At 39.0% G+C, this 12419-nt stretch overlaps 1 protein-coding gene across 5 annotated transcripts in view; it reads left to right on the forward strand.

Annotated features, from left to right (window-relative positions):
* ADAMTS6 (ADAM metallopeptidase with thrombospondin type 1 motif 6) overlaps positions 1-12419 on the forward strand; it is a 315702-nt gene that overhangs the window by 286585 nt on the left and 16698 nt on the right. For 4 of the 5 annotated variants that reach the window (XM_046000877.1, XM_046000876.1, XM_046000879.1 and 1 more), the window contains 2 exons: positions 870-1074; positions 11049-11225. In XM_046000877.1, coding sequence (XP_045856833.1) covers positions 870-1074; positions 11049-11225 — 382 coding nt within the window. Of the gene's footprint in view, positions 1-869; positions 1075-11048; positions 11226-12419 lie in introns of those variants that run through there. The other variant, XR_006817804.1, reaches the window with a different exon arrangement.

A 12419-nucleotide genomic window follows, 5' to 3' on the forward strand; every position in this document is an offset into this window, starting at 1 on the left:
GGAACTCCATGTTTTCACGAAGCTGGCTCAGGCTATGCTCTTGGTGCAGGTGTTTAAAGACTCCTACATCTTCCGATGGACACCTGGGCTCTGCCCCGTTAGCATAGTAAAGGCCTTCTATTTTATGCAGAGCCTGACGTGCATTTCTGAAAAACAAACAAACAAAAAAGCAAATTCCTAGCTCCTTTAATGTGGTTTTAGCACAAACTCCTTGATTGCAGGAGAACCTGCCTCAATGTGAGAATAAATAAAGCTACTGCCACTTTTTTGTTGGATGTCAGACACAATGTTAGAAGGTTTCAGTGGTGTGCTAAAGCAAGCTCCTACTGGCTCCAGAAATCCTGTATTAGCAGATCTTCTCTTGATACGTTCAACATGGCAAGGATGTAGGTTGAAACTGATGATCGGCATTCACATCACAAAATTGGTAAATGGAACAAATCAAGACCCCTGCCCTCCCATAAAGACCTGGTTGTTAAACTGTTACCTAGCACGTGACTGGAAGCTTCATATTTATTACTTTACTTAATCCTCATCACAGTCTCATGATGTATATTGTTATCTTCATTTTAAAAATTAATTTAGAAAAGGGGAGATATCAGTGTGGTTAAGAACATTCATTACATTACTTGTTTGGACCTGACTTCTGTCTGCTCCAAAGCCCACACACTGCACTTGGAAGGCAGCTGACCATGTGTTATCTTTTCCTTAGCAGCTCTTCCATTTGTCATTTGTCATATCAACCAACACTGAAATGTCAGCTCTTTTAGGGAGAGAATGTAATCCATTGACAAAAGTGCTTTCACTCAGCTAAAAATCTCTGGCTACACTGAGGAAATGTTCTGTGTTTCTTCCACTTCTTGCTGCAGGTGGTTCATTGGGGATTGGTTGGAGTGTAGCAAGACTTGTGATGGTGGAATGCGCACCAGGGCAGTGCTCTGCATCAGGAAGATTGGACCTTCTGAGGAGGAGACACTGGACTACAGTGGTTGTTTAACACATCGGCCTATTGAAAAAGAGCCCTGCAACAACCAGTCATGTCCACCTCAGTGGGTGGCTTTGGACTGGTCAGAAGTAAGGAAACATGATGCTATATATTTTGAGATCCAAAGCATTTAATACTAAGGACACCTAACCATGTGAACGCCTTAGAACTCAACAAGTTAGGGACAATAAATTTGGTCCTGTTATATTTTATTGCTGCTTGTCAGGAAGTAAGGGTTTTGGGGGGGGCGTGGTTAAGGAAATCAATGAAAAACTAGACATCAATGTGATTAAAAATAAAAATAAACCCAAAGTGAATTTGAAAGAATATAATAGTGAGTACTCACATAAGTGATTTTTCTCCTTCTTTGCTATTCTTTTTTTTTTCTTCTTTGCTATTCTTGAGCAGCAAAATAAGCTCAGAATTAGTGATAGATCTTTTCTCCCCACGTAATGTAGCCTAACTACGTAATTCATACATATGAATATATATCAACTTTTAATCACTTATTATATATCTAAATATGTTTTAATTGCTTCTGTTGCATCTGGGAAAGAAACATGGATTTAAGGGTTATAATATACCAAAAAGTCAAATTCAGATTTTATCATTACCTCTGCTTATATGATCAGAGAGGGAGACCTAAGATAATGGTTTTCCAGCATACATGTGTATAAAGGAGCCTAAAACAATCCAAAGGACTCAGAAAAATGGTCTTATTAAAAATAAGGTAAGAGGTAGAGTTAATTCTTGACTCCTCATTCTGCATGAGACATAAACATATAAACACCATGCCATTCTCCACATTTCCCAAAGAAGAGTTGAATTCTTCTGTAGTGTTGGTTAATACTAAAAAGGATGAGTACCTGGCTATATAACTAAAGGTCATTCTTCCAATTTAGCCAAACAGGATGCATTTCTTGCTGGAAATATTATGGTACTTGCTTTGGGTATTTCCTGTAGACCTCATAAGTTTGTTAAAATAATAATAATAATAAAAATAAACAAACAGAAAATATACGTTGTTCTTTAGGAACCCCTGGATATAACTTTTCCCCTTCTGAATCTTACTTCTAGAGTGGCCTTATTTTACTAGAGGCATGGGCCTAAAAGAGGGACTGTGTTTAAGATGGTACATGGAAATGGGAGATTCTGACCCATTGTGGTTATCTATGGAATCTGTGGTGGGAGTTGGGAGTATTCTCCCAAGTTTCCTGGCCAAACTCCAGCTTCAGTAACTACATCTGCCTACTTAACTTTTGGGTTTTAATCAAATGCAGAGATATGCTTGGTATTATTCACTGAGTGGTTATGAAAAACAGTATGAAGTTTCTGTTCCTTAAAAGTGGGTGGATTAACTCCTAAATTGATTTTTTTAAGGTTTTGTTTATTTATTTATTGAGAGAGAGAGAGCACAAGAAGGGGGAGGGTCAGAGGGAGAAGCAGACTCCCTGCTGAGCAGGGAGCCCAATGTGGGACTCGATCCTGGGATTCTGGGATCATACCCCGAGCCAAAGGCAGTTGCTTAACCAACTGAGCCACAAAGGTACCCTTCCAAAATTGATCTGAAAGATAAAACCTACTGATAAAGAATAGACATTCTACAGAGTCATACATAAATTAGTAATTTTACCTGAAATTCAGTGCCTAAGACCCTCTAGAAGTTCGTAAGTAGCTACTGAGAATGATGACAAATTTGTGGAATAGTGGAAGACGTGACTTTTGTCTTCAACAGTATTAAGGTTTCAGGTCAAGCCCCTACCTATAATTTGTGCTAAATATACACACTGGAATGGGCACTACAAATAACACAAAGGAATCCTGTAAACTTGGGAAAGTAAATGTCCATGAAACAACTAGAGAATAATATAAGATAGTGTTTAATAAATGAAGTAGAAATGTGTAAATGATATAGAAATTTAGAGCTGAGAAGCTCAGAAGAGACCGAGGTAGGATCAGAAAGCTTTTTCGGTGATGGGAATGAAACCGAATATTGAAATATGGGATATGAAATAGGGAAGAGATTAGAGAAACTGGAGAAGATATTCCTGATGTCACAATAGAGTTATTTATTCAGTTACTTATTCAGGAAATATTCCTGAAACAACTGAGTAGAAACACAAAGATTTTGTGGTCCAAGTAGGGTGGTGAAGAGAGTTTGTTTTAAAGAGTAAATGGAAAAGAAGATTGAGTGAAGTAGTAATAGATAATAAAAAGGATTGAATACAGAAACTTATACATCATCTTTCTACCCAAAGTGGAAAAAAGTAGTTAAGTTCATAAGCAGACACAAGAAGAAATTTCTTCCAACCATGAAAACACTAAAATCACACGCACAGATTTCACGTTGATCTCTTGATCTACATTTTTCTATATTAGTATATTTTTATTCTAACATAAAGCAAATATAATCACCTTGAGAAATGGCATATGTATAATTATTGTTATTTCCATTTCAAATACCATTTTAAAGTTTTCTTCTGAAATCAACTTCATATAGGTTGTAATTGCCCTGCTCTTCAAATTTTGATTCTCTCTTGTTTGTTCGTTTTTAGAGAGAGAGCACACACAAGCAAGCAGTAGGGCGGGGAAGGGCAGAGGGACAGGGAGAGAGAGAATCGGAAACAGGCTCCACACCTAGCACAGAGCCCTACATGACACTCCATCTCAGGACCCTGAGATCATAGCCTGAGCCAGAATCAAGATGCTTAACCAATTGAGCCACTTGGCTGCCCCTAGAATTTTGATTCTTACCTATCCATTCTTAGAGGTGACTTGCTCAAATAGGTCTGAGAGGCTCTTAAGCACTCCTGGAGCCTGCCTGAAGAAAAGCATGAATAAGTTAGGTGGGCTTTTAATCACATTTCTGGACCTTCTTTAAGGTAGCTAAGTCAGGGGGCTCCTGAGTGGCTCAGTTGGTTAAGCACCTGACTCTTGATTTGGGTTGAGGTCATGATCTCAGGGCTGTGAGATCAAGCCCTGCATGAGATCAAGCCTGTGTGGGCTCTGAGATAAGTACGAAGCCTGCTTAAGATTTTCTTTTTCTCGGGGTGCCTGGGTGAGTGAATGGGTTAAGCCGCTGCCTTCGGCTCAGGACATGATCTCAGGGTCCTGGGATTGAGCCCCGCATCGGGCTCTGTGCTTGGCAGGGAGCCTGCCTCCCCCTCTCTCTCTCTGCCTGCCTCTCTGCCCACTTGTAATCTCTGTCTCTCTGTCAAATAAATAAATGAAATCTTTAAAAAAAAAAAAAACAAGATTTTCGCTCTCTCCCTGTGCCCCTCCTGCCACCCACCTCAACCCCCACAGCCGCTCATGTACATGCGCTCTCTCAAAAACAATAAAGTATATAAAGATTTTTAAAAATTAATTAGAAAAAAAAGATAGCTAAGTCAAAGCTTAGGAGAAAGAGGTAGTGCGGAGGGTGTGGTATACACATGTTGGGAATACTGTTTCAAGGGAAGCATTGGTGGCTGCTGTTGTCTCTCCACAGACAATCTGAGAAAACTGTAGAGGTAGGCATAGGTCAAGAAATGCTGCCATTATTATCTCAAAGATTCTAGTTGAACACTGTCTGTACCATCATCTTCATTCTTTGGATCTTCCTCAGGAAAAAGGAGCTAAGCTTTATGCCATATAGGCTTGCCTATTTATTTTCCAAAGGAGTAGTCCACTCTCACACTTCCATTTCCTTACTTTACTAGGATGGCCACTTCTTCCCTAGATGGATTAAAAATAAACAAAAGTAAATAATATTAAGTGAAATAAATGTCTGAGTAGCTATGGAGACCAAAGTGAAAACAAGGAGCCTGTTCTACATAAAGGAACAGAATACCTCCCACTAATGAAAAGAGGAGGTCCTAGCAGCAGAGCAGGGCATGTTCTATCTTTTTTAGTTAACTGCTACAAATATTTCACACAATATTCTTTTGACACGCCCCTGGAAACTTCCCTACTTTTTCAGCCCCTTCCCCACTTCCAACTATCAGCTGTCTGAGCTTTGCTAATCACAAGGGAGAGGTTCAACTGGTGAAAACATGTTGCAGCAAGAGGAATGTACCCTTTGACCTTTTCCTTTTCTTTGCCAGCGCTCTAATATAAAATTTCCATTGTTCCAAAGCCAGGAACCATTTTTCCTTTTTCCCATCAGTGAAACCCACCCGGTGTTTATGGCAAAAAAAAAAAAAAAAAAAAAAAGAAAGAAAAAAGCCAAATTACCTTGGTGGAAAATGGCTCTTCAGCAATCTTTTGTGAAGCTAATGAAGCCACGACTTTCCCATTTCCTATAATCTAGCTTCACTCTTGGGATCACCCATGCTATGTTGGACTTAAATGGTTTTCTCTTTTTGCCCTCTCTTGGCAAATAACTTTTAAAAAGCATTGCTGTGTACTGTGGATGGGCTCCAACAATTCTAAGCCATTCTTTTGATGTATTGGAATAGTTTCTTTTGACTCCCACAGAGCAACCATTGAAAAAGATCTCTTTCTTGCACTTACTCTTGGACAAGAGGATAACTGCTGGCATCATATTCAATTGATTTTATAGGACGTACATTCAGGTAGCATTACTTAAAAAGGACTGAGGGGCATGGGATGTTGGAAAGGGTGGAAAAACCTACCTTCAGGGGACTGTGCTTTGTTTTTGAAGACAGTTGTGACATCGCCTTGTTGATTTCTTAGGTTCTACTCTGGTGCTATAACAAAGTGAATTAAACCTACCTCTCCAGAGAGAACTCAGTCCAACCCCAAAATGGTAACATTTCTATCCTTTACATATGAAAGCCAATTTCTTTTCTCTGGTGTGGTTCCAAATACTTTTCCCTACAGAATATGTTTTTGCTTTTTAATCATTAATCATTAAAGCTAAAGCATAATTGTATCTCTCATAAAAATTACCTGAGATGAAATCCCATTGAGATGAAAACACAAAACAAATGGTCTGGTCATATTTTAAATAATTGTAAAATTTTGATTTTATGAACAAATAAGAAAAATAGGTATTTACCTGCAATAAAGAAAAGGAGCGAGAAATAATTTTACCAAAGAATGGATTCAGGGCTCCTGGGTGGCTCTGCCTCTGCCTTCGGTTCAGGTCATGATCTCAGCATCATCGCTGGAATCGAGTACCCGCATTGGGCTCTCTGCTCACAAGGGAGCCTGCTTCCCCCCTCTCTCTGCCTGCTGCTCTGCCTACTTGTGATCTCTCTCTCTGTGTCAAATAAATATAATCTTGAAAAAAAAAATGGATTGTCCACTGAAATAGTATCTTCTACACAGCAACCTATAATTTATTGTGAGAATGAATGGAATGGATTTTGATGTTTATAACTATGCTGTCATCTAAAAAGATGAATTCTATTACTCAACTCAGGATTCAATATCTAATTGTTACTGTTGGGTCCCCCCAAAATTGGGTACCCCAATAATGGGTCCGTGATTAAAGGAGCAAGACTGATACAAAGCGAAGGTCAAGCAAAGCTTTATTTCGTGCCAAGCATCAGGAATCAGACCGACCGTCAAACAGACAGGTAGGGGTCACCCTTTACAGAGGAAGACCCCTCCCTGCTTTCCAGACTAACTTTTATAGAGCAAAGGCCATGTGGTTGGACCTGGCCACACACAGGTGGCTAATTGAATTACAATTCACCTCACAGTAGCCATGGAAACTAGCCCATCACCTTGGTAGCTAGGAGACAGTATGCGCCCCCACTGATTGAATGTCTCCACCAGGCCTTACCCACCCTTGTACTTGGACTTTGTTACCTGGGACTGGTTTCCGGACTTACCTCTAAGCAAGTTCCCCTGGGGTCGGGGTCGGGGTGGGGGTGGGGGGGGCAAAGTCAATCCAAGTTTTACAACAAAACAACAGTTCAACAACAAAACAACAGTTCAACCGGGTGGGGCTGCTCTGGCTGAATAGGCCCTTACAGTTACTAATGAATTTTAGTGTGTAGTTAAAAAAAAAAAAAAGTAAAAATCTACCCTTTTTGTGGGCAGAGACCAATGATTATTTCTGAAGAATGTTCTGAAGCATTAATACCTATTAATCATATACCTAATCATGGCTACATCTTGCTTTTCTAAAATTTCTTATTTATTTTATTTTATTTCATTTTTTTTTAAAAGATTTTATTTGTGTATTTGAGAGAGAGAGAGATCACAAGCAGGCAGAGAGGCAGGCAGAGAGAGAGGGGGAAGCAAGCTCCCTGCGTTGCAGCGCTGGATCCCAGGACCCTGGGATCATGACTTGAGCCAAAGGCAAAGGCTTTTTAACCCATTAAGCCACCCAGGCACCCCAAAAGTTTCTTATTTTTTTAGACAGTTAAATAAAACTGAAACTGTCAGATGGATAAACGTATTTATCAGAAGGCTAGAGAGATGTAGGCTGTATAAAGCAGAAGGAAGAAATAAAAATAAAAACAAGCTGAGAGACATCTCTGCTTGAACATCTCTGACCTAAGATCAAAATAATTTGCCAGATAGAGTTCTCCTTGGATGAACCTGGTCTAAGTGGCATCCCTAATGCCTTTACTGGTTTTTTTAACAAGCAATTTTTAAACACTGAATTTTATAATCTCCCTTAACCTAATGCCTTTACTGGTTTTTTTTTTACAAGCAATTTTTAAACACTGAATTTTATAATCTCCCTTAAGAAGTACAATATTTGCAGAGAGCAGAGGTGAGGCTTTGGCCACAGACATGTAGTATTTGTGGCTAGGTCTGCAGGGGTCAGGGCTGGTATATTTATTGAATCAGAAACTGGCAGAAATATAGTTTTCCATCATTCATTATTTTGAGAATCCAGTGGATTCTCTATTTCCAGTGCAATGGGAAGGAATATCCTCAGCTTATTTAGTGGAGTTGGGCTGTAATTTTCTAAAATTATTTTTTGCCTCAGTAGAGATTGTCATTGTATCCTCAGTTTTGCATGTAATCATATGTTGTCCCACAGACAGTTTGTGTCTCAGTATAGTTACCTTTCAGAGCTTTGTTCTGGTAGAAACTTGCTATCTGGATTTATCTGTAAATCTTTCTCAATGCTTCAGTTTCTCACCTGTAGAGTAGGTGTGAAAATAGTACTTCCTAATGTTTCTGTGAGGATCGGGTAGAGTATGACATACAAAGTACTTAGAACACTGTCTGGTGCTTAATAAATATTAGTGTTGCTTTCTCTTTTTATTCTTCTTCCTCTAGATACCAGTGTTACTTGTTTCAGTTTGGTTTTGGTTTCCTGGGAACTTCTAGACATGAATGAGTGAATTGTCTATCATTGCATTGTCTTACTCCCCTAACTGTTAGCAGGACTTTGGCGTAGGCTCTTAGCAAAGACTGCTAGATATTACCACATTTTTCAAATAATAACAGAAGCTTATTGCTACTGGAAAAAGGTATTCAAATAAGCAAAAAGCATATGTCCCCAGCTTTTATATACATACATACGCTTTTAAAATGTAAAGGGAGAGGGGAATGTCACAGTGTATTTATTAATAAATGTTGCCAATATGGAAAACTAATCATAGCTTAAAATACTAAAATTGAATTTCTTATCTATCCTATGTGTTTTTGCCTATCTCCCTAAAGTCAGAATTACTCTTCTTTTTGTATCTCAGTTTATTTTTTAATAATTAGTTAATACTTCTTATGTGTTCCCAACTTTGTTTCTGCTGCTGAGAGCTATAATGTGGATCAGAAGTCCTAAAATTTAGTTCCTCCTCTACCATTTGCTGTTTCACCTTAAGTGACTTAAGCTTTCCTTATCTGTAACTGTTCTCAAACACTTGTGTAAGAATAATGTCTTTGAAAGTGTTTCATGCATGAGCTGTGAAACTCTAATGAGATATAAGGTAGTAGTGTTATTATTGATGATAATATTAAGCAATAAGAAAGTGACGGAACTATCTTCTAAGGCTTTGGCTTCTAACACTGGTGAATGGGGGGGAGACTTCGTGCAAAGTCAGGAGGACTAGATACGAGTGGGGCATGCTCAAGAGACTAGAATCAGGGCTTTATTCATTCTACAGAACACATGCAGGAGATGACTGCATGTCTTGGTTTCTTGAAATGTAAAGTATTGGGAGTGTTATGATGATTACATGAGATAATAACTGCAAAGTACATAGTGTAATGCCTCACATCCAGGAGACAGTGGGAGTTAGTATTGGGTCTGCCAGTTAGTAGCTGCATGACTTTCTACCACTTGCTCTTAGACTGTTTTCTCATTTTAAAAACAGAGTAATAATTGTCACCTGACGGGATTTTTGTGAAGACTATGTAAATTATAGCACTTAGCACGACACTTGGTATATACCATGTTTATTAAATGGTATCTGCTATTATCATCATTAATTTTAGTAGTGGCTAACTAACGGAAATGACAGCAGCATTGGCATTGTGTGTGACACTGGGCTAGCCCTGGAGAATACAGCACATCAGTGTGGAGCGATGAGCCTGAAGAGATAAGCGTAGCCTTCCTATCAGGATAGAGTAAGCATATTTAGAATTTGAATTTTTATCTTGTAGACAATAGCAAGCCATTGAAGGATTTTTCTGTTTTAATCACAAGAGCATATAATTAGATTTCTCCTTTGGAGAGTGAACTAAGATAAGAGCAAGAAACAGGAGACCTCTTAGAAAACCAGTACAGGGGCACCTAGGTGCAGTTGTTAGGTGTGTCTGCCTTGGGCTCAGGTCATGATCCCAGGATCCTGGTATCAGGCCCCACATCGGTCTCCCTCCTTGGTGGAGAGCCTGCTTCTCCCTCTCCTACTCCCCAGGCTTGTATTCCCTCTCTTGGTGTCTCTCTCTCTGTCAAATAAATACAATCTAAAAGAAGAAAGAAAGAAAGAAAAGAAAGAAAGCCAGTGCAATATTACATGAAGAAAATGATGTTTGTCTGAAGTAAGGTTAGTGGCAGTGGAGACAGAGAGAAATCAATAAATGTGAGAGAGCTGTAGGGGCTCCACACTCAGCAGGGAGTCAGCTTGAGGATTCTTTCTCCTTCTCCCTCTACCATCCCCCCTGTTTCCTCTCATATTCTCTCTCTCTCTCTCTCCTTCCCTCCCTCCAAAATCGATCAATCAATCATTTAAAAAACTATTACCTTCTGGAAGGTAGAGATCATCTTATTCATTTTTATATCCCCTTCTCCTCAGTCTAGTGTAACTCTTACTGGAAATTTCTTCTTTCTTTCTTTCTTTCTTTCTTTCTTTCTTTCTTTATTCCTTTCTTTCTTTCTTTCTTTCTTTCTTTCCTTCTTTCTTTCTTTCTTTCTTTCTTTCAATGGAAAGTATAGAAACATGTTTTCAAAGTGTTATGGGTAAGGTCATCACTTGACTGAGAGGAAGAACAGATTTTAAGGAAGGTTTCAGATGTGCAGGGGAGAAAGTTGGAGACTTTAGTCAGTCACCATGTTTAATAGGTGACTCTAGAAAGATAACATTCCACTTAATCTGGAGAGAAGGTAAATAATAGACTTTGTGACATAGGAAGAAGATCTTTTCCTCAGTATGAAGATCATACTGGTTCAACTGAAGAACAGTCAAAATTCATTATGTTTGGGAAATTCATTATGGACAGGGGAAATCCAGAGATTTTCTGTGCAATAAACTTCACCAATGGCCATGTATGCTTAGTTACCACACTCTAAGAAAACATACCTCAGTCAACCCCTAGCCTGCCTCACAAAGATGAGTTCTCATGGTCTACGAATAATGGAAGGATTCTTTTTGGAAGACTACATCCAGCAAGAAAGATTCCACATTCCAAAAATTAGCAGAATCTTATCGCAGCTGAATGTGGCCAAGGATAGGGAGGAATCGAGGAATAAACCTACCTACAATAAAAGAAGAAAATAAGTTAGCCAAGAAAAGCAAACTTTGGCTTTAGCCCTTAAAGTCCTTAGGGAAAAAGATAAAAGTACTTCTGCCTAAAAACTTAAGGAATTTTCATATCTGAAAGACTTTGCCCAGAATTTAGTGATACACATATTGTATACCCAAACACATTTACTTCAAGAAAGATTTTCCTCTATCTTTAGAATGTCGTTATTTATTTGTTTCATTTCCAGTGTACTCCCAAATGTGGTCCAGGATTCAAGCATCGGATTGTTCTGTGCAAGAGCAGTGACCTCTCTAAAACATTCCCAGCTGTGCAGTGTCCAGAAGAGAGCAAACCCCCTGTCCGTATCCGCTGCAGTTTGGGCCGCTGCCCTCCTCCTCGCTGGGTGACTGGAGACTGGGGCCAGGTAAGGCAGTGGCACGGGGCGGGGGGGGGGGGGGCTCCTACTGGAGCAGCACCTTGAGACCCTTGAGTTTCCTGCCTGGGTGGTTATGAGAGCTCAAGAGTTGAGTAACATCACTGAGAAATCGAAGTATGAGATACAAGAATGAAAAAAATGCACATGCAGCAGCTGCCACACATAGACCCTTTTAGCTGTGTCTCTCCCACGCCCACACACTTCCTAATTCTACCTACTTCTTGGATCTTAACATTTTAACTTAAAATGGAAAGAGAAGGCGTCTATATGGGCGGATATTTGAGCAAGCCAAAAAAACTTTGGATTCTAGGGGCGCCTGGGTAGCTCAGTGGGTTAAAGCCTCTGCCTTCGGTTCAGGTCATGATCCCAGGGTCCTGGGATCGAGCCCCGCGTTGGGATCTCTGCTCAGCAGAGAGCCTGCTTACTCCTCTCTCTGCCTGTTTCTCTGCCTACTTGTGATCTCTGTCTGTCAAATAAATAAAATCTTAAAAAAAAAAAAACAAAAAAACTTTGGATTCTAGTCCTATCTCTCAACTACTTCAAGAACAAATCAGTTAATATCAGTGTCTTAACTTTTCTACTTGCAAAGTAACTCCTCTTAACTTGACAGAAAAGTTATGGGCATTACGTTGATCAGTCTTTGCAATATTATTAATATTTATTCTTCAATGGGTTTATCTGATGGACATGATGAGTTGGGAAGCCAGTATATAAGGCTTTTCGTATGTATTTTTATTAGACACATTTTGTGTTCTAATTTACATTTTTTCTTTTTTTATTCTTACTTTTAAATTTTGCTATCTAATAGAAGACCACCTTAAATCCTTTTAAAACAAACTGGTATGTTTGATTAAAAGGAAAATTGAGTTTTATTCTTTCGAATGTCAAAAAGAGAATCTATTAGGTTACATTTTTTAAAAATGCTCCAGAAAGTAAATTTCTAGATGGTTATTGCCCTTTTCCTTTGGTCTTATAATTAACCTTGTAGCTAGTTATTTCCTAAAATCCGAGGCCCAAATAAATCATGATACATAACTATACGAGTATGGTTTTGGACCTGCCATTACTTCTTTAAAATGGCATTGCATAAAAGTAGTTAGCAAAATGCTGGCCAAACTTAGGTATTCTAGAGTATAACAGTATCTGGACCTCTTTTGTTACATTTGGGAGAGGGCAAAAGAT

The sequence above is a fragment of the Meles meles genome, chromosome 3 (assembly GCF_922984935.1).
Source record: "Meles meles chromosome 3, mMelMel3.1 paternal haplotype, whole genome shotgun sequence".
NCBI lineage: Eukaryota > Metazoa > Chordata > Mammalia > Carnivora > Mustelidae > Meles > Meles meles.